Here is a 24,454-nt window from a genome sequence, read left to right on the forward strand (position 1 = left end):
GATCCTTGCCCCCTCTCCCCCCTCTCCCCCCCCCCCCAGTCTTATTTCTGAAATATTCTGGAAGGGGGAGGATGTCCTAACGTTCAGATGCCTTGACCCCGAATCCCGAAGGACTTCTGTGTCCCGCCCCGTGGCTAATCTGCTTTTCCTGGATTGTGGCGGTCCCGTGATCTCTCCCGGACAGTGGCCAGCCTCCTTCCGGAGAAGGCTCCCCGAGCCCAGAGTCCAGGCCTCTTCGAGCGGCTCAGAGCCGGGGGGAGGGGGGAGGGGTGACCCAGGACCCGAGTTCCGGGCGGCGCTCCATTTGAGGCCCGGAGGTGCCCACCCGTCCCAGGAGGCCGCTCCACAAACATCAGCTACTTCCGGACAGGCGATTGGCTTCGCCATCTTGATCGATTCATGCATATTCAGTGTGGTTACTGCATATTCATGACCAAGGACGGTCCCAGCGCTCTCCCCGCCGCCCCCCCCCCCCCCCTCCAGGAACCCTCTGGGGAGGACCCGACCGGCCCCGCCTCCTTCATTACCGATTCGCCGAACAGACCATTTTCCAGCGGGAGGGGGGGGGAGACTTTTGCTGAAGACGAAAGCACAGTCCAAACTAGAATAAAAGCGGCCTATATTTCCCCTAGATCCTACACACCGTAAATCTCGGCCTGGAGGGAAGCAGAAAGGGGAGGCGGCGGGGTAAAAAAAAAAAAAAAGTCCCCCTCCCCCTTGTCGCTTCAAAAGGCCGCCCAACCCGGGTGCCGGGGAGGGAGGACCAACGACTCGAGCGCGCGCTCCGTGCAGGCCGGCGCAGGCGACCCCGTAGCGCAAGGGAGGGCGGGAAAGGAAGGGGCGGGGATGCAGGGGCGAATCTATAAAGGGCGTCATTCGGCCAGTTCGCTCCTCAGAAGCGCCGAGAGCGCGGCCGGGACGGTTGGAGAAGAAGGCGGCTCCCGGAAGGGGGAGAGACAAACTGCCGTAACCTCTGCCGTTCAGGAGCCTGGTTACTTATTTATTCGTTACCCTTTTTCTTCTTCCTCCCCCCCGAAACCTTTTCCTTTCCCCCTCCCTCTTTTTTTTCCTTTTTGGGAGACGAAAAATCTCCGGAAAGGGGGAGGAGAGCTCCTTTCGCTCCTTTTCACTTCCCCGCCTTCTTCCCTCCCCCACCTTTCCCTCCTCCGGCTTTTTCCTCCCAACTCGGGGAGGTCCTTCCCGGTGGCCGCCCCGACGGGGTCTGAGCACCTAGGCGGAGGCGGCGCAGGGTTTTTGTAGAGAGGTTTGCGCCTGCGCAGCGCGCCCGCCTCCGCGATGCACGGGGGTGGCCCCCCCTCCGGGGACAGCGCATGCCCGCTGCGCACCATCAAGCGAGTGCAGTTCGGAGTCCTCAGTCCGGATGAACTGGTAAGCGGCCTGCCCTCCCTCTGCGCTCTGCCGCGCCGCGGGCGGGGCTCCACGGTGGCCTGGGGGACGGGCCTGGAGCACGGGCCGCCGGGGCGGACTGGTCGCAGCCGGGAGGGAGTAGATGCAGAAGGACTTCGGGGGGTGGGGGTGGGGGGGGGGAGGCTTTTCAAGTTTGGATACGAAGCCGGACCCCAGATCTTTTTCTCCTCTCCCCTTCTGCAAGTATGAATTGAACGCCTGTCGTGGGATAGACGCAGAGCAGACACTAAACACATAAATGAATGAACGAGGGGATTGCGTTAACGGCGAGTACTTTGAATGGAGTGAAGCGGTGCTCGCTGCCACGAGGTGTGAAGTTCCTGTAGATGGGGTAGTGTCAGGGTCCACAGGCCCTGCCTGGGGAGGTGACATTACCTGGATGAGAGAAGCAGCCAGTAGTCTAGGCCACAAATTGGGGGACAAGAGCTCTTCAGACAGAGGAAACAGCAGGTGCAAAGGGCCTGAGGGAGGCATGAATTCGGGGTGGCCCCAGGGGCTTCAAAGAATTGTGCGTGTGTGACTGGGGTTCAGCCGAGTGAGGACAGTTGTGGAAATGGGCTGGAGAAGCATGCGACCGGGCAGGCCAGGTGAGATGTTGGAAATCATGGTAAGGAATCCTGGGGTTTAATTCTATTTTTCGTAGGAAGCCATTGGAGAATTCGAAGTAGGAGAGGGACATCAAGTTTACGTTAAACAAACAAACAAAACGGGCTACTCCTACTTCCGTTGCCCTGTGAAGAACCCATTGCCGAGGAAGAGGAGGGCTAAGAGGGGAAGCAGGAGAGATCAGGGAGGAGGGGAGTTCTGGGGGAGAACTGCTGGTGACTTGGACTCCTTTGTGGAGGGAACTGGAGGGAGCCAGTGGGCTGGAGAGAATGGAGTTGAATGGCTGTGTTTGTGGATGGAGATCGTTTTGCTGGAGGACAGGGCTCAGCCACGTGAATCGGAAGTTGTGTCAGGAGTCAGGACCTCGTAAACGCACCATTCCAGAGAAATTCCAGGTGGAGTTAAGGTTTAAGTCTAGAAAGATAAACTAGGAAGCCCTAGAGACATACAGAAGCCTTGTGGGGGCCGATTCCGGGGACAGAACCCCTCAATAGGAATGAATGAATTGTAGGCGGGGCACATGATAGGCACTGAGCTAAGCATTTTATGTACAGGGAAGAGCCGGGCACGTTTCACTACTTGAAAATAAGAGGTGCTTCTCTTTATCGGAGGCACCGGGGACAGCTAAAAAAGCAGACTGGGAAACAGTATTTGCACGGTGATAGACCAGGTCAGATTTCTTAATACACAAGGAACGTTTATAAACCAGTAAGGAAAGCACACACCTGATAGGCAAACGGAAAAAGGATACAAACAGTTCACAGAAGTAGGGCAAGTGGCCAATAAAAAATATTCAGCTTACTAATAAAAACATGCAAATTTAGATGAAGTGTTTTTTCTTTATCTGCTTGTTCTCTGCTCGCCCAAATCCTGGGAAGTGAGCACGCTTAGCCGCTGTTGGTAGGAGGCTAATAAACTGGTGTCGCCTTTTTGGAGGACCGTCTGACAAGTTGATGTGGTTTAATATGCACATACCTTGCTCCGGCCCTACCGCTTCTAAAAACATATCCTGAAATGAAAACCTCTTTAATTTCTCCTCTTGAGCGTGCCCCTCCCCGGGTCTTGCCCGGTTCGCCAGGCGCCTCTACCATTCACCCACTTCCTCGGGCCAGAAACCCAAAAGCCGTCTTTGGTTCCTCGCCTTCTCACAACTTCCACTTGGTCCATCTGCCAGTCTGTCGGCTCTGCCTTTCAAAATAGGCCTGGAATCCAGCCATTTGTGACCATCTCCATCTGGACCGGCAGGGTCCGCGCCGCCCTCGTCTTTCCGGGCAGTAGCCCCGGCTGCTAGCTGTTCCCTCTGCGGTGCGCAGAGCGGCTAGAGAGCTCTTTTTCCCCCGGGCTCTTCCCTGTGCCCAGTCCTCTCCGAAGGGTCCGAGCGGCTTACCCTGACCGGCGGGGTCCTGCATTACCTGCCCCCTGCCTGCCTCTCCAGCTCCTCGCCAGACTCCTCTTTCGCTCTTTAACCACACCCATGTGCCCATTCTTCCAACAGTATGAGTTCATTCCTGCCTCGGGGACTTTATTATTCACTGCTCCTGCTGCTTAGGGCATTGCCCGCAGCTCCCCAGGCTTCAGCCTTTCTGTCCGTGTGTTCTCTGCTCAGATAGCCCATTGTTTCGGGGTGCTTTCCTGACCTGTGCATTCTCTAACCCCTGGCTCTTGGCTTTCTCATTTTTTTTTATCTTTAAATAATCTCGACACCCAATGTGGGGCCCGAATTTACAACCCCGAGATCAAGAGTTACGTGCTCCACCGACTGAGCCAGCCAGGCACCCCTCTAACCCTTGGTCTTGACTTTATTTTACCTCAGAGCCTGTCACAACCTGAAAGGATTAGTTTTTCTGTTCCTCGCTCCCTCAGGAGGATGTAAATTTTGTGAGGGACCTCGTATTCACCTCTGTAACGTCAGCCTCTCAAATCGTGCCCAGCACATAATCCTGGTGTGTAATTAGAGCCCGTTAAATGAATGAGAGAATGAAATAATTGCCAAGTTCACAAAGATATGTGTGGGAGGATTTTTATCACAACGTCGTTTGACAAGGATATTGTTTGAAATTATAAATTGCCTAGATATTTACTGATAGGAATCTTAGGGAGTAACTCTGGGCGTGTATTCCTAGAAGAGAAAAGATCTTCCCGTTAGGCTGAGTTCCCTGTTCCCCAAACTGGGCTGAGCCACCTCGGCGAACTCTCAGGGGCCCAGTGAGGGGTTTTAAATTTTCAGGAGAAGCGCCAGAGCTCAGCTCCATGTGTCTGATGTCTTGGGAATTTGGAGTTCCTGGTAGCTGCCTTTCAGCGTTAGATGGCGCCAGATCCCTTTCAGTGACGTCATATCTTTGGGAAGCTGGGTTTTTAGCAGCTGCTAATAGATACAGGGGGAAAAAATCAGTGTAGAGCAAGAAATCGGGGTGGTGCTGACCAATCTGGTTCCAAGATCTGCCAAGTAGTACCGTGCCCAACAGGTGTCGTAAGTAATTGTGGTTATCTAGGAAATAAAAATATTTTTCTTTCTAAAATATTGGAATCTTTTTCTCAATTTATGTGTATTGTTTCAAATGGCTATTGAGTCGGTAGGATATAGATGTTTAGTGAGTTGTTTGGATTTAGGTACTTAGTAAGTGGATCTCTCTTGGCCCAGGGAGTGCTGTGAAAATTACTGAGACACCAAGGGCACGAGGAACCAATAAAGTTTAGGAATCGGATAAATGTTACTGAACAGTGTGCAGAATGAGACCCTGTTTATGTAAAAATAGGAACATAGTTGCATTTTATGTTTTTATTTTAAAAAAATGTTAAGGTTTATTCATTTTAGAGAGACAGCGTGACTGGCGGATGGGCAGAGACACACACACACACACACACACACTCACTCTCTCTCTCTCTCTCTCTCTCTCTCTCTCTCTCACACACACACACACACACACACACACACACACACACACAGAATCCGAAGCAGCTCCAGGCTCTGAGCTGTCAGCCCAGAGCCAGATGCACGAACCTGAGAGATCGTGACCTGAGCCATCCAGGTGCCCCGGAGCATACTTGCATTTTAAAAAGCGTGTGGCAGGCCAGTTGCTCACAAAACTGGACGGGGGTGGGGGGGTCATCTCTGGTGGGCAGGCTTATGGGAAAGTGATTTTACCCTGCATGGCTTGCAGTTTATATAGTGCTCTTGTAGTTTGAGGGAATAACAGCTCCACTTTGGGTAGGAGGACCGGCGGGCAAGGGACCTCTTATGGAACAGGTAGTATTTAAGAGGAGGGCTGTGTGTCGAGGTACTGAGGGCTCTTAGAATTGGCTGTAAGACGGGGCGCCTGGGTCGCTCAGTCGGTTAAGCGTCCGACTCTCGGTTTCAGCTCAGGTCGTGATCTCGCGGTTTTGTGAGTTCGAGCCCCACATCAGGCTGTGTGCTGACGGTGCAGAGCCTGCTTAGGATTCTCTCTCCCCCTCCTCTTGCTCCTCCCCTACTCACGCTGTCTCCGTCTCAAAATAAATAACCTTAAAAAAAAATGGCCGGGGCGCCTGGGTGGCTCAGTCGGTTAAGCGGCCGACTCTCGGTTTCAGCTCAGGTCGTGATCTCGCGGTTTTGTGAGTTCGAGCCCCACATCAGGCTGTGTGCTGACGGTGCAGAGCCTGCTTAGGATTCTCTCTCCCCCTCCTCTTGCTCCTCCCCTACTCACGCTGTCTCCGTCTCAAAATAAATAACCTTAAAAAAAAAAAATGGCCGGGGCGCCTGGGTGGCTCAGTCGGTTAAGCGGCCGACTTCAGCTCAGGTCATGATCTCGCAGTCTGTGAGTTCTAGCCCCGCGTTGGGCTCTGTGCTGACAGCTCAGAGCCTGGAGCTTGTTTCGGATTCTGTGTCTCCCTCTCTCTGACCCTCCCCTGTTCATGCTCTGTCTCTCATTGTCTCAAAAATAAATAAAAATGTTAAAAAAATTAAAAAAAAAATGGCCGTAAGATAGAGCTGCTCTCTCGGCCATTGTGGCGGGTTTGGATGTTGCGGAGTGAGGGCGAGGACGCAAGGAGGGCTGGCACTGGGACTTTCCTGCAAAGCCGGTACCAAGTCAGGGGAGACGGGTGCTCCGTTACATGTGGCGAGATTGGCTCCTTTTCATTAAAAGCGGCCATCTGCCAGGAAGAGTATAACTTTATTTATTTACACCCCAACTTAGGATTTAAAACAATAATAGATTCTGATACGTGTGGGTTATGTCGGCGGATCAGAAGCTTATTCTCGTCCTCACGTTATTTATAATCTAAGGAAGGACTTCCTGTACTTGCAGCAGCTACTTGCTGAGCCCTATCACATGCTGGCCACTGTGCAACATGATCCTTGCCCTCAAGGACTGCGAGAGACGGGAGGAAACGAGGAAAGACAGCGGCCGAGCACCTCTTGGGGTGTGGATGAGGCCAGGGACAGCTCAGTGACCATTACGGAGAGGGGACATTGGATTGGATCTTAAAGAACGGAAAGAAGTGTACCGGGAAGGGGGCATGTGAAGGAAAGGAATTTTGAGAGATCTCTGTGGTTGGAGCATAGATGTCACGGGGGCAGGGTGGGTACCGCATCTGTACAAGTGGCCCAAAGCCCAGTTCCAAGGACAAGTGTTTTCTTCTTTCCTTCCTTCCTTCTTTCCTTCCTTGCCTCCCTTCCCTCCCTCCCTCCTTTCTTTTTCTTTCTTTCTTTCTTTCTTTCTTTCTTTCTTTCTTTCTTTCTTTCTTTCATGTTTATCTATTTTGAGAGAGCACACATGCAGGTTGGGGAGGGGGAGAGAGATGAGAGAGAGAGAATATCCCAAGCAGGCTCTGCACTGTCAGCTCAGCCCGACGTGAGGCTCAATCTCACAAACCATGAGATCGTGACCTGAGCCAAGATCAAGAGACAGATGCCTAACCGACTGAGCCACGCAGGCGCCCCTCCAAGTGTGTTTCTCTAAAGGCAGAGAAAAGAGAATGAGTGTTTCCTGAGACTCTGTGGCAGGCTTCTGTTCTGTGACCTCAGGGCCACCCTCTGGGACCAGCCACCCCCTCAGGAGCCTACCCCTTACGTAGGTCATGAGAACCAGGGCTTGGATGAAAGGCTGCGGGCTGATGTCATGTATATATATAATCCAAAATGAAGTGTGTTACCTTCTGGTAGAGAGATATTCCAGAACATTCCAGGACAGCCCCCAGCTGCTTCCCAATACCTGCAAGCAGAATAGTCCTTGCAGGTGGGTGGCTTGGCGGGCTTGGGCTCGGAGCAGAGAAAGCCACAAAGTTTTGAGCTTGATCGCCCTGAGCTCTCTAGTGACCCTTGTGGCAGCCAGAGTCAGGCCTGCTTCTGCTTTCCTGTGTTTCCTTCAAGGTGAGCAGAGCCTTTGGTTTTCTCACAAGACACGATGCAGCTGAAGGGGTTCCAGCTCTGGGAATCCAGTCACCCCAGCCTTGTCTTCCTGATGAACGTTGTGGGTGCTCAGAGCCTTCTCAGCCTCACATCAGTAGACCGTTAGGTTTCTGCTCAGGATGGCTGGTCAGACCCGTTATGAGGGGATCGAGGGCTTGGCTGGCAGGGGCCAGTCTTTTTTCCAAGTTCTTTGAACACACTTCCCTGTACCGGAGGGTCCTGAGCGGTGGAGTTCCGTCTCACAAACATTCATTAGGGGCCGTGGGATCCAGGACGAGAGAGAAATGCTGTCTGCCGAGTGATGCTTATAATCTGTGGGAAGACAGACCCCCCCCCCCCCAGTAGGTAATTTGATTGCATTAGGAGAGGTGCAGTGGGAGAGGGGTTATGGAAGCCTAGAGGAGGGGTGCCGGTCTGTCTTGGGGAGGCTCTGGAAAGGCTTTCTGGAAGAAGCAATACCTGAGCTGGGTCTTTAAATAGCAATTTGCCTTATGGGGAAGGACCTTCCAGAAGACAATGAGGAGGGCAGCACGCGTGCTGGCAGATGGGGAGACCACAGGGGAGTCTGTTACCCAGGTGGGAAAAGAAAGGAAGGTAGAAACATCATAAAACCCATTTTGTAAGCTCTGCTTACTCCTACTGAGCTTGGATGTCATTCCGAGGACAGGAGGGTACAAAGATCAGATTTCCATTTTAAGAGGAGCACCCCACGTGTGTGGACGGATTGACGAGAGGCAGGCTGCCCACTGAAGGAATGCTCTGATGTAGACGGCAAAGGAAAGGCCTGACCTGAGGCAGGGCTTGTGGGCTTGGAGAAGAGGGGCGAGATTCAGAACCCGTTTAGGAGCTTGCTGAGTGATTAGATCGTGAGCGCTGTCATTTACTGAGCACCTGTCACGTGCTGGGTTTAAGCAGGTAAATGAAGTTGCATAGTTGGTAAATGGTGGAGCCAGGATTGCAAACCAGGGGTCTCTGGCCCCAGCCCGTGCTCTCTCAGCCACTTTGTGCCTGAGGGTGAGGAAGGGCAGGTACTGGCTTCTGACCTGAGTGCCCCCTCTTAGGTGGGAAGGATATGAGGCTTGGTGAAGTGGCCCACCTGCCGAGTGTCACAGGCCCACAAGCTCAGACTGGCCGGCTCCGCTGGCTTGGGCAGAGTGCAGCTCCTTGGTCCGTCTGGCCTGGTTTCGGGGACTTGGTGGTGGCCGTAGTGGAAGGAGGTGGAGTCGCCCCGTGGTGCCAGTTAGAACCCACTGTCCGTTTTCTCGGCGCGATGCACTAGAAAGGACGCACAGGTGATCCTGGCCCCGTTCCTTTCTCGCCCCGTGTCCTTGGGCCCCTCGGTGTTGTAATCTGTAAAATGGGACTGTGGTGCCCGTCGGTCAGCTGTGGAGAGAAGACTAGTCAGCCCGTGCTGTGCTTGCCACCCAGAAGCTGTACCCCAGAGCTTAGGTGCTTACCGGGCCGCGGGACGGACTGTGATTGGGTCAGAGGCTTGGGTCCGACTTCCGGCGGCTCCTGGAGGTAGAGGCCTTGGACAAGTCCCTTCATGCAGCCTCAGGTTTCTCCTGTCTAAGGACAGGACCTCATTCCTGGAAGGTGAGCAGTTAGGGTTAGACAGACAAGGTGCACTGAGCGCGGTTGGTGCCGGCCTGAAGTTGACGTGCTGATCAAAGCTTTTGTTAGGTTTCAGTTCGCTCTGGAAGTCGAGTGGGCCAAACCCAGCTCATTGCAAAGCCCTTGGTTTTCAGGGCGTGAAAAGTAAAGGTTTCCTGAGCCCGCCTCTCGCCCAGGGCAGAGATCTCTTCTCTAACACACACAGGCCTCTGAACTCCTCTGTCCCCCGCTCCCGCCCCTGTCAGCATCCCACCCCGGGTTCTGCCTCCCTCTCCTGGGCCCCGCCTGGGTACACTTCTCCAGATCATTCTCACCGACCTTCCACTCCCACACCTGCCTTTCCCGTCTTACCACGAGCTCTCCATCTGATGAGGAAGGGTTCTGAAGAGCTGGCCAGGCCCTTGTTGGGGAGGAGGAGCTGACAAGGATGAGAGCCGGTTATTCGGCAGGCCACATCTTGGGGCAGGACACGTGCACTGTCACGGCGGGGTGCCGTACAGAGGGGTTCCTGCCAGGGGCTCGGATTCTGGGCTTGTTTTCAGCTTTGGGGATGCATCCTGTGGATGCCAGAGACCAGGAATTCGGTCTGGAGGGGTGTCTGGAGCTTGAGTCCAAGAGCTAGCCAGCTTCTCTGGGGGCTGGGGTCCACGGCCCGCTAGTGTGAGCGCCCCCTCCCACTCTGGCAGTGGCTGGGACCCCGATACTCTGGCTCTGTCACTCGCAGAGGAGCACACACACTGATGCCCTGTTCCCCTCACCCCGGGCTATACCCGGCTCTCTCTGCTCTGGGTAGTTGGGGTTCTTCGAGGCCTTAGCATACGAAAGCTGGAAAGTAGGAATCCTATTTAGTTGTTATTGGTCTTTTTCTCTGTAGAAACGAATGTCCGTGACCGAGGGGGGTATCAAATACCCCGAGACGACTGAGGGAGGCCGCCCCAAGCTTGGGGGGCTGATGGATCCAAGGCAGGGGGTGATCGAGCGGACTGGCCGCTGCCAGACCTGTGCAGGTGAGTGCGGGGAGGCTGGCGCGGCGCCCCAAAGGGAGCAGGAGGCTGGGCTCCTTGGACCCCGGCCTGAGGGTGGACACCTGGGGACCTGGTCTCTGAGGTGTGTGTCCCCACAGGAAACATGACAGAGTGCCCTGGCCACTTTGGCCACATCGAGCTGGCCAAACCTGTGTTTCACGTGGGCTTCCTGGTGAAGACGATGAAAGTTCTGCGCTGTGTCTGCTTCTTTTGCTCCAAACTTCTCGTGGACTCTGTGAGTGGGGGCGGGGGGGGGGGGGGGCGGGGGGGCGGCCCCGGCCCCGGCCCCGGCCCCAGGGGAGGGGATGCCTGGGGGGGCCAAGGAGCAGGCCCAACCGACCCTGCTCTGCCGTGTCCCCAGAACAACCCAAAGATCAAGGACATTCTGGCCAAGTCCAAGGGGCAGCCCAAGAAGCGGCTCACACACGTGTACGACCTGTGCAAGGGCAAGAACATCTGCGAGGGCGGAGAGGAGATGGACAATAAGTTCGGTGTGGAGCAGCCGGAGGGCGACGAGGACCTGGCCAAGGAGAAGGTAGCGGCCGTCGGGGACGCCGCGCGGGGTGGGGGGTGGGGGGGGCGCGGCAGAAGACACCGGGAGGGCACAGAGGCGCCGGCACCTCCCGGCTCTGACGGCCCCCCTCTGTCTGGAAGGGCCACGGTGGCTGCGGGCGGTACCAGCCCAGGATCCGGCGCTCCGGCCTCGAGCTGTATGCCGAGTGGAAGCACGTCAACGAGGACTCGCAGGAGAAGAAGATCCTGCTGAGTCCCGAGCGCGTGCACGAGATCTTCAAGCGCATCTCCGACGAGGAGTGTTTCGTGCTGGGCATGGAGCCCCGCTTCGCGCGGCCCGAGTGGATGATCGTTACGGTGCTGCCCGTGCCCCCGCTGTCCGTGCGGCCCGCCGTCGTGATGCAGGGCTCTGCCCGCAACCAGGTCGGCGGCCCGGGGACCCTGCCTGTCCGGGGGTGGGATGGGGGGGGGGCAGGGAACAGCGCGGGTGCGGGCGTGCAGGGGTGACCGCCGCCTGCTAGCCGCGCGCCTTTCAACGAGGCCCTTACTGCGGTGACGGTCGCAGAGGTGCCTCTGCGCCCGGGAGAGGAGGGATGGGCAGGGCCCGCCCGCCCGGGGGCGAGGGAGACCCCGAGCGCCTGGCGGTGAGGACGCCGACTTCCGCCGCAGGACGACCTGACGCACAAGCTGGCCGACATCGTGAAGATCAACAACCAGCTGCGGCGGAACGAGCAGAACGGCGCGGCGGCACACGTCATCGCCGAGGACGTGAAGCTCCTCCAGTTCCATGTGGCCACCATGGTGGACAACGAGCTGCCCGGCCTGCCCCGCGTGAGTCCGCACGCCCCGCCTGCCCTGCGCCCCTGCGCCCCTGCGCCCCTGCCCCGGAGGAGGGGCCGCGCTGACCGCGGCCGCCTCGCCGTGTGTCCTCGCAGGCCATGCAGAAGTCCGGACGCCCCCTCAAGTCCCTGAAGCAGCGGCTGAAGGGCAAGGAAGGCCGGGTCCGGGGGAACCTGATGGGCAAGCGAGTGGACTTCTCGGCCCGCACCGTCATCACCCCCGACCCCAACCTCTCCATCGACCAGGTCGGCGTGCCCCGCTCCATCGCTGCCAACATGACTTTTGCGGAGATCGTCACGCCCTTCAACATCGACAGGTGGGCTCTGCGCCGGGACCCCGCCGGGAGGGCTGCGGACACACGAGGGGAGTGGGCCCGCACCGAGAGCTCCGGCTGAGTGAGGCAGCGGGGGCTCCTGGGAGGCGCGTGTTCATCGTGCCTCTGTCCTCCTCAGACTTCAGGAGCTGGTGCGCAGGGGGAACAGCCAGTACCCGGGGCGCCAAGTACATCATCCGGGACAACGGCGATCGTATCGACCTGCGTTTCCACCCCAAGCCCAGTGACCTTCACCTGCAGACCGGCTACAAGGCACGTGACAGGCCAGGGCCTCTGTCCCCTGAGCAGGAAGCTCTCTGGCAGGGGGCCCTGGGGGCGGGGGGATCCTGTCCTCTTGGTTAGGGTCCAGGCGCGTGGAGACTCTGAGACTGCCGCCTCCTAGTGGAGCCAGAGCTGCTGGCCGTGGGCATCTGGGGTGGGGGTCGCATAAACCCAAGCGCAGCACGAGGGGTGTATGTGGCAGGGAAGGGAGATCCAGGGGAGGAACAGAACAGGAGGCTTCGTGTCCAGGGTCTCTGGGCTTTCTCTCACAGCCGAGTTCCCTGAGGCTGGTGGATAACTGTGCCTTGGCATCGCTGATAACCTGGCCCGAAGCTCGTGGTTGACACGTGTTCCGTGTGAAATTAACCCCACAGTGTCGTCTGTTTCCACGTGTAGAGCATTTCAGGCCCACGGTCCTGTCCTCCCATTCACAGCGCCTCCCCTAAGACCTGTCCACACTTCCTCCGACAGGTGGAGCGGCACATGTGCGACGGAGACATTGTTATCTTCAACCGGCAGCCGACTTTGCACAAAATGTCCATGATGGGGCATCGGGTCCGCATCCTGCCCTGGTCGACTTTCCGCTTGAATCTGAGGTCAGCGCCCTGGCTGAGGGAGGCAGGCGGGGCCGGGCTGCTCCCTGACGCCTCCCTGCAGGCGTCTTCCTGACCCCGGCTTCCGTCTGTCACCGCAGCGTGACCACTCCGTACAATGCTGATTTTGACGGGGACGAGATGAACTTGCACCTGCCGCAGTCTCTGGAGACCCGGGCGGAGATCCAGGAGCTCGCCATGGTGCCACGCATGATTGTCACCCCCCAGAGCAATCGCCCCGTCATGGGCATCGTGCAGGACACGCTCACCGCAGTGCGCAAATTCACAAAGAGAGACGTCTTCTTGGAGCGGGTGTGTGCCCCTGGGGAGGGAGCCCGACTTGGGACGGGCAGAGGGGCCCCAGGGCGGCGAGGGGATGGTTGGGAGGGAGAGTCAGGACTCTTGCCTTGACTCGCGTCACACGGACCTGCATGTGAGGCAGAAGGAAGATGGGGTCAGGCGGATCACGGGCCGAAACGTTTACCACTTTAGCTCGCTGTTCAATTCGTTTTTTGCTCGTTTATTTTTGAGAGCGAGAGAGCATGAGTGGGGAGGGGCAGAGAGAGGAGGAGCCGGAGGAGCCGAGGCAGGGCTCCACCCTGACAGCCTCGAGCCCGACACGGGGCTCAAACTCATGAACCGCGAGGTCACGACCTGAGCCGAAGTTGGACACAACTGACAGCCACCCGGGCGCCCCGGTTACTTCCTAATTATTTAAAGTAATTTGTACTTTTTGTTTAAAAGAAGAAAAACCCAAAATCTAGCTGTTGTATTTTCAATTAAAATTTTGGAAAACACTTCCTGGCATCTCTCTGCCTCTAGAATCTGGCTGTCACCCTTGGGCAGGTGACATTCCCAAGAGCGGGGCCTGCGGTTCTGAAGTCTGTTGGCCTGCTCTTCCCTCCCAGGGTGAGGTGATGAACCTCCTGATGTTCCTGTCCACGTGGGACGGGAAGGTCCCACAGCCAGCCATTCTGAAGCCCCGTCCCCTGTGGACGGGCAAGCAGATCTTCTCCCTCATCATACCGGGCCACATCAACTGCATCCGCACCCACAGCACCCATCCCGACGATGAGGACAGTGGTCCCTACAAGCACATCTCTCCCGGGGACACCAAGGTAGGAGGACCCGGTCTCTGCGTGTGTGGGAACGGCATTCGGACCTGGCCGCCACCTTGCCTCTTGGCCTTCTGCTGAAATCCATGGGATTTCCAGGGGAGCCACTGCAGGGGCCTTGAGAGGGTGATTTGTGCACAGGTGGTGGTGGAGAACGGGGAGCTGATCATGGGCATCTTGTGTAAGAAGTCCCTGGGCACGTCTGCCGGCTCGCTGGTCCACATCTCGTACCTGGAGATGGGTCACGAACATCACTCGCCTCTTCTACTCCAACATTCAGACCGTCATTAACAACTGGCTGCTCATCGAGGGTGAGTAGAAGGCTCTAGCAAACCTGCTTTGAATCTTTACTCCGTCTTTTTACTGCTCTTCTCCAGCCTTTTCTCTTCCCTGCTTGGGTTTGGCACTCTCTTGGCTGTGATCCATCCCAGGTCTTTGGGGAGCCCCCAGAGGGTGTGATGCTTCTCCTTCTCCCTAGGTCATACCATTGGCATCGGGGACTCCATTGCGGACTCTAAAACTTACCAGGACATCCAGAACACGATCAAGAAGGCCAAGCAGGATGTGATAGAGGTGGGCAGAACACTCAGAGACTTTGAACGTGACGTCCGCGAGAGCCCAGCGGGTGTGAGGGATGGGGAGTAGGACGCCACTGAGGTCTGCCCCCGCCCACGTACCCAGGTCATCGAGAAGGCTCATAACAACGAGCTGGAGCCCACCCCGGGGAATACCCTGCGGCAGACGTTTGAGAACCAGGTGAACCGCATTCTCAACGACGCCCCGAGACAAGACCGGCTCCTCCGCCCAGAAGTCCCTGTCTGAATACAACAACTTCAAGTCTATGGTCGTGTCCGGGCCAAAGGTTCCAAGATCAACATCTCCCAGGTGGGGAGCCCTGTCTTTCCAGATCTGGGCCGCAGAGAAGGGCTGGGAGCGGCGGAGGGGGTAGTGCTGGGAGCCCCCGCTCCTGGTGCAGAGGGCGCCGGGTGCACCCCGCCTCTCACTTCCCAGGTCATCGCCGTCGTCGGGCAGCAGAACGTAGAGGGCAAGCGGATCCCGTTCGGCTTCAAGCACCGGACCCTGCCCCACTTCATCAAGGACGACTACGGGCCCGAGAGCCGAGGCTTCGTGGAGAACTCCTACCTGGCGGCCTCACGCCCACCGAGTTCTTCTTCCATGCCATGGGGGGTCGCGAGGGACTCATCGACACCGCTGTCAAGACAGCTGAGACTGGTGAGGCCTTCGGGCCCGTGCGTATCGGCCGGGGGGGGGGGGGGGGGGGGGAGGGGGGGGAGGGGGCGGGTGCAGGGCGTGGAGGGAGGGGTAGGCATTCTCCCGGACATGTGGTTTGTCCCTCGTGGGGGGAACGACAGCCACAGCCAGGGAGCCGCCCCCGTGTGACGGCCCTGCAGCCTTCATGTGCAGGGGAGGAGCTCGGGGTCTCTGTCGTGCACTGTGACGCAGGGGCTGGTTCCTAGGGCACTCTTCTGGGCCCCGTCCGGTGGCTGGTTGCTAAGGGACTCTTCTGGGCCCGGTTCCGGTCGGTGGTAGGCTCGGCTTTCACGGAGAGGCCTCGGGGACCAGGGGGCTACCGGCTGCCCCCTCTGAGGTTCGGGTGGGCTAAGGCCCTCGGGCCGCCGGCAGGGCTCGCTCTGAGAGAGGCTCTTCAGGCCACGTGTTCGCCTCATTGCCCTGCGGCCCGTGGTGAGGCCCCGGTGACCTCCTCGCAGGGTACATCCAGCGGCGGCTCATCAAGTCCATGGAGTCGGTGATGGTGAAGTACGACGCCACCGTGCGCAACTCCATCAACCAGGTGGTGCAGCTCCGCTACGGCGAGGACGGCCTGGCCGGCGAGAGCGTCGAGTTCCAGAACCTGGCCACCCTCAAGCCGTCCAACAAGGCTTTTGAGAAGAAGTGAGGAGGAGGCAGGGGGTGGTTCTCGCCTCCTGGGGGCCCCCCCCTCCCTGCACACAGACTGCTCGCCTGGACTGTGCCTCGCAGGCAGCCCGATCCCCCAGAGCCCCGCGCCCACCCGGGTGACGGACGCCGCGTGGTGGGAGCGGGTGGGTGGGGAACAGACCTGAGACCCGGCCCCGGCCCGTGCCCGATGACCCGACAGAGCAAACCCAGACGGGCCGCCCCGCCCCAGGTCCTTTTTGCAGTTTCCCTGCCCGAGAGTCTCGCCTCCACAGCCCCGTTGTGCAGACCTTGCCCCTTCGGGAGCCTCGGTGCCCCGGGCAGGGGTCAGGCCCTGGGCCCGCCTGCCCCTTGACGCCGCCTCCCGCCGCGTGCAGGTTCCGCTTCGATTATACCAACGAGAGGGCCCTGCGGCGGACTCTGCAGGAGGACCTGGTGAAGGACGTGCTGAGCAACGCGCACATTCAGAACGAGCTGGAGCGTGAATTTGAGCGGATGCGTGAGGATCGGGAGGTGCTCAGGGTCATCTTCCCAACCGGCGACAGCAAGGTACGCGTGGGCGGGAAGGCTGGGCTGGCGAGCTGCCGCCCCCGAGAGACTGTGCCCACTCGCGATCCTCGCTCCCTGTCGTCCTCCCACAGGTGGTCCTCCCCTGCAACCTGCTGCGCATGATCTGGAACGCTCAGAAGATCTTCCACATCAACCCTCGCCTCCCCTCCGACCTGCACCCCATCAAGGTCGTAGAGGGTGAGTAGCTGCTCTGGGGTCTCCGGGCCGAGCGGGGGGACAGGAGGGAGCTGGGCCCCGGTCTGCAACTTCTTTACCTCCTTTGGCCGTCCCAGGAGTCAAGGAATTGAGCAAGAAGCTGGTGATCGTGAATGGGGATGACCCCCTGAGCCGGCAAGCCCAGGAGAACGCCACGCTTCTCTTCAACATCCACCTGCGCTCCACGCTGTGCTCCCGCCGCATGGCCGAGGAGTTCCGGCTCAGCGGGGAGGCCTTCGACTGGCTGCTCGGAGAGATCGAGTCCAAGTTCAACCAAGCCATTGTGAGTGGTGTTCTCAGCCTTGCTCTTCTCCTTTGACCTGCTGACGCGTCTGGGCTCTGAGAGCGGCCCCCCCACCCCCCGCCGATGATGGCCCTTGTTCATGGAGGGGCTGCTCCAGTTCTTAGCGGTCTCGAGACCACCCGGCAACTTGGGAGCCCCACGTTTCAGACACGAAAACTGGGCCTTGGAGGGACGGAGTGCCCACTCTAGGACAGGCAGCTGTACAGGAAAGAAGCTGCGTGGTTGCACTATGAAATGGGAGGATTGTTCTTTATTTTCTTCGAGTGCCTGCCGTGTGCCGAATTCCAGTTTAGGTGGAGGTAGGGGATCGGGGAGAGAGCAGGACAGCAACTAGGTATGCTACCAGTGTTTTTGTTTTTGTTTTTTTTAACTTTATTTATTTAGAGAGCATGAGTGGGAGAGGGGCAGAGAGAGGAAGAGACAGAATCCTAAGCAGACCCCGCGTTGTCAGCACAGAGCCCCCCGTGAGGCTCAAATTCATGGTTGTGAGATCATGACCTGAGCAGAAATGAAGAGTCAGACGCCTGACTGACTGAGCCAGCCAGGCGCCACACCATCACCGTCTTTAAGGATTTTACAGAGTAGTGGGAAGAGAGAAGCGTTATAATTGTAGGCGTACTTCCGAATATATTTGACGTAAATCCAGTATCCGAGGATACCAGCAAGAAAATGAGAAGACAGTCCAGAACAGGAGGAAACATTTGCAAATCGCACACGTGATAAGGTTGTGTATGAAAAATACACGAAGGACTATTGAGAGTCAGCAACAAAAAGAAAAATGTCAAAGGATTCGAGTAGACCTTTCCCCCGAAGAGTTCACGTAAGCGAGCGGTAAACACGTGAAGAGATGCTCGACGTCCTCAGCCGTCAAGGAACTGTGGGTGGTGAAAGCCACGGTGAGCTACCGGTTCACGCCCCACGAGTTTAGGATGGCTACAGTGGGGAATAAAGGGACGGCGGGCGCGGATGTGGAGGAATCAGAAGTCTCCTGGACCGCCGCTGGGGATCAGGGCCCGCTGCTCCTCTCCAGGTGGGACACAGAGTTCCCGTTTGAACCAGCAGTCCCGCTAGGAGTGTCCCCAAGAGACGGCGGAGTGTGTGTCCACAAGACCCAGTACAAGTGTTCAGGGCCCCATCATTCCTAATAGCCAGGCGGTGGAAGCAGGCCGAAAGTCCATCCACTGACGAATGGGTGAACCAAACTGCTAAACCCGTACAAAGGAATATTATTCTGTGATGAAAGCCGTGAGGGGCCCAGCCATCAGAAGACGATACGGTAACTTGTATCTAAGCGAAAGAAGTCGGTCTGAAAAGGCTACGTACCGTATGATTCGCGTTGAACGGTTAAATTTTACGTGCTCATAACCTCGATGACCATTGGGAGCTTCCTATTCGGAAAACTGCTATAGAGTGAACGTTTAGCCTGTAATGTTGGCGTACTTTAGAAATGGGGGTTTTGGATGGGAGAGCCTTTTTCTGGGTGTGCACCCCCTGGGGGCAAACGTGTGTCACTTGAGGCACTGAGGAAGGGAGGGGTACGCGGGACTCCACTTTAAGTCTCTGCCTCGTGCAGACGCCTCTGTCCCCGTCCTGACTGCGTCTCGTTCTCGGCCAGAAGGGAGGGCTTTGCTGATTCTGATGCTGGCCTTTCTTACTCCGCAGGCCCATCCCGGGGAGATGGTGGGGGCCCTGGCCGCACAGTCCCTTGGAGAACCCGCCACCCAGATGACCTTGAACACCTTCCACTACGCCGGTGTGTCTGCCAAGAACGTGACCCTGGGCGTGCCGCGACTCAAGGAGCTGATCAACATTTCCAAGAAACCAAAGACCCCGTCACTCACGGTCTTCCTGCTGGGCCAGTCTGCTCGGGACGCCGAGAGGGCCAAGGTAGGGGGTGGGTCAATGGACTTCCTGGCAGGATGAAGAGGAGAACTCTCGTCCTGGAATAACTCCTCTCTACAGAGGGTTTGGAGGGGCCTTTGGAGCCACCCACGTGCCGTGTCATCAATCCCTCTTCGTCCCAGGACATTCTGTGCCGCCTGGAGCATACGACGTTGAGGAAGGTGACCGCCAACACAGCCATCTACTACGACCCCAACCCCCAGAGCACAGTGGTGGCCGAGGACCAGGAGTGGGTGAACGTCTACTATGAGATGCCTGACTTTGACGTGGCCCGAATCTCCCCCTGGCTTTTGCGGGTGGAGCTGGACCGGAAGCACATGACTGACCGGAAGCTGACCATGGAGCAGATTGCCGAAAAGATCAATGCTGGTGAGGCGGCGGGGGCAGGCCCGGCTCGGGGTCCTGCCTGGGCTCCCCGTCTGTCACGTCACCGCCCGCCCATCCCCAGCGAGCCACCCTCCCTCTCTGCCTTCTGTGCTCAGTGTTTCCCCCCTTCTAGACGGTTCTGTGAGAGGGAGGAGAAGCCAGAAGGAGCCCCATCTGGGAGAGCTGTGGATGAACAGTGACTGCGAGGTGTGGTCGCGGCCGTCTTTCTCACAGTTCTTGCTCCCCACCAGGTTTTGGCGATGACTTGAATTGCATCTTTAACGATGATAACGCGGAGAAGCTGGTGCTGCGGATCCGCATCATGAACAGCGACGAGAACAAGATGCAGGAGGTAACGGACGCCCTAGGGGATCGGCAGCGTCGGGTGTGGAAGGCTGTGAAGCCTCGTTCGGGCCGGAGAAGTCCCGATGGAAGCGTTGAGGGACCAGGCACGCCGGCTGCCTGCCGTAGGGATGGGGAGTGGGGGAGTAGCAGGGATTCCCAGACTTTTAGCCGCAGGAGCCTTGGAAAACCGGGGCAGCGGCCCTGTCGAAAAAACAGATGGTGTCGAAGCAGGGGAGTCACTGGGCTTTCCTCCCGGGAGGCTCCTGCATGAGGGCAGAGCCAGGGGCAGGTTGACAGCAAAATTGCCGTGTCCCGTGGAAAGTGGCATGCCAGCGGGCATCACAAGACCCAAGGAAACGTTGGACCGGTGACTTCCCTCCTGAGCACCGCTCCGAAAATACTGTTCAGCATGTGGGGTGCCTGGTGTATTAATGACAAAAACTCAGAACTTACTGTCGAACTGTCAGAGAGTAGACTCCAGGATTTTGACGTGTCTCGACATCTTATGCTCTAGATCTCCGTGAACGAGCTCATTTGTCCAGGAAGTAGCGGCCTGGGCAAGTAGTGAGTGCCATTAAGGCAGGGGGTGGTGCTGCTTGTGCAGTTACAGTCCTGGGGCCGTGTGTGCACAGATGCACGCACACACACACACACACACACACACACGGAAATTGTGTTAGGAGGGTGGAGTGTGGGTGCTTTTCCTTAGGTTTCTCTTACTAGGATCGTAAAAACACGATAAAAGGGAACTCAGTGGGACGGAGGGGGGCAGGGTCCGGCACCTGACTCGACTTGTGGGTTCCCTGGGGGCGCTGGGGTTGGGCGTGAGTGAGCCCAGGGCGCGATGAGGGTTCCGAGACTCTGGCTTCGCTCTTGGCACAGGAAGAAGAGGTGGTGGACAAGATGGACGACGACGTTTTCCTGCGCTGCATCGAGTCCAACATGCTGACGGACATGACCCTGCAGGGCATTGAGCAGATCAGCAAGGTCAGCCCTCCCGCCCCGTCCCGCCCCCAGTGAGCTCCCGCCCTACCCCCCGCCCCCCGCCCCCGCCCCCAGTGAGCTCACGCCGTCCCCGCAGGTGTACATGCACCTGCCGCAGACGGACAACAAGAAGAAGATCATCATCACGGAGGACGGAGAATTCAAGGCCCTGCAGGAGTGGATCCTGGAGACCGACGGCGTGAGCCTGATGCGGGTGCTGAGTGAGAAGGACGTGGACCCTGTGCGCACCACGTCCAACGACATCGTGGAGATCTTCACGGTGAGCCGCTCGAGCCCGGAAGCTCCCGCACCGCATCTCCTCGCTCAGGGTTATCCGTGCCCGAGTGCACTGTTGGGTCTGGGCCGCACCGACTCCCGACTGTTCCTCCGGGCGGGGGGCGGGGGGCAAGAGGAGAGCACGGTCACTCGGTCTTGACCCTTCACCCCCAACCCCGTGCCAGGTGCTGGGCATCGAAGCCGTGCGGAAGGCCTTGGAGCGAGAGCTCTACCACGTCATCTCCTTTGACGGTTCCTACGTCAATTACCGCCACTTGGCTCTCCTGTGTGATACCATGACCTGTCGTGGCCACTTGATGGCCATCACGCGACACGGGGTTAACCGCCAAGATACGGGACCTCTCATGAAATGCTCCTTTGAGGAAACGGTAATGGCGGAACGGAGCAGGGGCGGACGGGGGGGGGGGGGGGGGGGCAGGAGGAGGGAGCGCCGTGGGAAGAGGGGAGGCGTGGCCGCCGCCCTTGCCCCGTCGGGCGGATGTGTGCGCCGGGGGCGGAGCGGCCGCGGAGCATTGGGAGTGGCGGGTCTCACGGGGGCCCCGTCCTCCGGCCGTTCAGGTGGATGTGCTCATGGAAGCGGCCGCGCACGGAGAGAGCGACCCCATGAAGGGGGTGTCTGAGAACATCATGCTGGGCCAGCTCGCTCCGGCCGGCACCGGCTGCTTCGACCTCCTGCTCGACGCGGAGAAGTGCAAGTACGGCATGGAGATCCCCACCAACATCCCCGGCCTGGGGGCCGCCGGACGTGAGTAGGGGGGGGCGGGGGGCGGGGGGGACAGGCCGGTCCCCAGACGCCGTGCTCACCAGTCCCTGCGCATCCTCCTCGCACAGCCACTGGCATGTTCTTCGGCTCAGCGCCCAGTCCCATGGGAGGGATTTCTCCGGCCATGACTCCCTGGAACCAGGGTGCCACTCCGGCCTATGGCGCCTGGTCTCCCAGTGTTGGTGAGTGACCCCGGCTGGCAGAGGGGCCCCCTGGGGGGGGTCACAGGAGGGTGAGGAGTCTCCGTGTCGGAAGGCGTTGGGGGGGGGGGGGCTCCAGCTCTGGTTTTAATGCCTGTTTCCTCTGTCTGTCACTCCACAGGAAGTGGGATGACCCCAGGGGCGGCTGGCTTCTCCCCTAGTGCTGCTTCGGATGCCAGCGGCTTCAGTCCAGGCTACTCCCCTGCGTGGTCCCCCACGCCAGGCTCGCCGGGCTCCCCGGGCCCCTCGAGCCCCTACATCCCCTCACCAGGTGAGCAGGCCCTGTCCGTCTGTGGGGGCCAAGTTCATTTCGTCCCGGTCCTTCCCTCCGGGTGACTCTCCCTCACGTGGCTCCTCTCGGCTTTTCTCCTCCAGGTGGTGCCATGTCTCCTAGCTACTCACCCACGTCTCCTGCCTACGAGCCTCGCTCCCCCGGGGGCTACACACCCCAGAGCCCCTCCTACTCCCCGACCTCGCCCTCCTACTCCCCGACCTCTCCGTCCTACTCTCCCACCAGTCCTAACTACAGCCCCACGTCACCCAGCTACTCCCCAACCTCCCCCAGCTACTCTCCCACGTCTCCCAGCTACTCCCCGACTTCTCCCAGCTACTCCCCGACCTCTCCCAGCTACTCTCCCACTTCCCCGAGCTACTCTCCCACCTCTCCCAGCTACTCTCCGACCTCTCCCAGCTACTCTCCCACTTCTCCCAGCTACTCCCCGACCTCTCCCAGCTACTCCCCGACCTCTCCCAGCTACTCCCCCACATCCCCCAGCTACTCCCCCACATCCCCCAGCTACTCTCCCACATCCCCCAGCTACTCCCCAACATCCCCGAGCTACTCCCCGACCAGCCCTAACTACTCTCCGACCAGTCCCAATTATACCCCAACGTCCCCCAGCTACAGCCCAACATCACCCAGCTACTCCCCGACGAGCCCCAACTACACACCGACAAGCCCTAACTACAGCCCAACCTCTCCCAGCTACTCTCCGACTTCACCCAGCTACTCCCCGACCTCGCCCAGCTACTCCCCGTCAAGCCCACGATACACACCGCAGTCTCCGACCTACACCCCGAGCTCCCCCAGCTACAGCCCCAGCTCCCCCAGCTATAGCCCCACCTCGCCGAAGTATACCCCCACCAGTCCCTCTTACAGCCCCAGTTCCCCGGAGTACACCCCGACCTCCCCCAAGTACTCACCCACCAGCCCCAAGTACTCACCCACCTCCCCCAAGTACTCACCCACCAGCCCCACCTACTCACCCACCACCCCAAAATATTCCCCAACGTCTCCTACTTACTCGCCAACCTCTCCGGTCTATACCCCAACCTCCCCCAAGTACTCGCCTACCAGCCCCACCTACTCGCCCACCTCCCCCAAGTACTCGCCCACCAGCCCCACCTACTCGCCCACCTCCCCCAAAGGCTCCACCTACTCGCCCACCTCCCCCGGCTACTCGCCCACCAGCCCCACCTACAGCCTCACCAGCCCGGCCATCAGCCCAGACGACAGTGATGAGGAGAACTGAGGGTGACCGGGGCGCAGCGGCCATCGGCCAGGGCGAAGGGCAGCCCGGGGGGTGCCCTCACGAGGCGCAGGCCCCCGGCCCGCCTCCCTTGTACATAGTTCTTGTGACAAAGTTCCTCGTTGACGTTCTGGTTCTGTTTCCGCTGGGGCTTCTTGTCTCGTTCTCCACTTGTGCTGTCTCAGAATCCACTCGCCTGGCTCTGGTGGTCTTCCTACCCCACCCACCCCGGGCCCGTCCCCGAATTGAGGATCCCTCCTTGCCTGTGGCTTGATTGGGGGTAAAGGGTATTTTAACTTCTTAGGGGTAGTTCCTGCTTTGGGTCATTCTATCTGATCCTATGGAAGAACAAAGCTAAAGCTGCCTTTCGTCTGTTATTTTATTTTTTTGAAGTTCAAATAAAGTTTACTAATTTTGGCCAAAAACGTGACGTTGAGTGCTTTACTGGGAGCAGCTGTGTCTGGCCCACTCGCCTGGGCTGCTGCTGAGTGTGGGGACCCCTGCCCAGGCCGGGAAGAGGCGGGGAGACGCCCCCCGAGGGTACACGTATTCTCTGAACAAATACCACCACGTGCTCCGTGGTGCTTTTTACCAGCTTGCTGGGCGAGCAGGTCGGGCCCTTGCCTTAGCTTAAAGCGTGTTCCACATGACAGCTTTTTAACCCGTCTGCCTCTCCCGGTCCGGAGTTTGGACAAGTGCGGCAACGTACGCGCCACAGAAGCAGAAAACGTCTTGCCCTTCAAGCCGCCACCAGGAGGCACGTTTTCTTTTGGTATTTTTCCTACACGTTTCTCCAGTCACTACCGACCAGTTTTTGTTTTGGCCTCCAACCAACAATGAGAAGGTTCTGGATGCTGTAATACGTTTGAAAACTAAAATTAAAGGATTTGGGAATAATTTATTGTTTTTGGCCACTTCATATTTTTTTCATTAGTTTCTTGTTCATTTGGAGATCAACATTCCTCTGTCCTCTGCAAGTTATTTCCGCTTCACTTTGAATGTTTTAAATTCATCTTTTAAATTGAAGTATTTCAAAGAACGGTATCGAAAGTATTATGACCAAGATCTATTAACATCACCAAGATTATGTAGATGCCATTTGGGTATATTTAACCCCAATCTTAAGTTGTTTTGAAAGATGACTTTTTTAAGTTTTTTTTTAACATTCATATTTGAGAGAGAGAGAGGGAGACACAGAATCCGAAGCAGGCTCCAGGCTCCGAGCCGTCAGCACAGAGCCCGTCGCGGGGCTCGAACCCACGAACTGTGAGATCGTGACCTGAGCCGAAGTTGGACACTCAACCGACTGAGCCGCCCAAACGCCCAGAAATGACTTATTTTTATAAAAAGGGTATACATTTATT

At 58.1% G+C, this 24,454-nt stretch overlaps 1 protein-coding gene across 1 annotated transcript; it reads left to right on the top strand.

The window, feature by feature from the left end:
• The first annotated feature begins 882 nt into the window (after positions 1 to 882).
• On the top strand, positions 883 to 23,515 carry POLR2A (RNA polymerase II subunit A). The gene is given in 34 exon segments (XM_047833520.1): positions 883 to 1,389; positions 9,912 to 10,044; positions 10,161 to 10,297; positions 10,424 to 10,597; positions 10,717 to 10,998; positions 11,245 to 11,406; positions 11,511 to 11,731; positions 11,868 to 11,907; positions 11,909 to 12,001; positions 12,482 to 12,606; positions 12,705 to 12,915; positions 13,512 to 13,721; positions 13,860 to 13,967; positions 13,969 to 14,029; positions 14,197 to 14,291; positions 14,400 to 14,498; positions 14,500 to 14,572; positions 14,575 to 14,603; positions 14,730 to 14,862; positions 14,865 to 14,951; positions 15,449 to 15,632; positions 16,013 to 16,184; positions 16,277 to 16,382; positions 16,478 to 16,683; positions 18,367 to 18,591; positions 18,729 to 18,975; positions 19,224 to 19,324; positions 20,200 to 20,304; positions 20,399 to 20,581; positions 20,763 to 20,966; positions 21,157 to 21,343; positions 21,430 to 21,543; positions 21,683 to 21,832; positions 21,937 to 23,515. Coding segments are annotated over 34 exon segments (5,907 nt in total). The 5' UTR covers positions 883 to 1,296; the 3' UTR covers positions 23,094 to 23,515.
• Positions 23,516 to 24,454: the final 939 nt, after the last annotated feature.

This window comes from Prionailurus viverrinus, chromosome E1 (genome assembly GCF_022837055.1).
Source record: "Prionailurus viverrinus isolate Anna chromosome E1, UM_Priviv_1.0, whole genome shotgun sequence".
In the NCBI taxonomy this organism is placed as follows: Eukaryota; Metazoa; Chordata; class Mammalia; order Carnivora; family Felidae; genus Prionailurus; species Prionailurus viverrinus.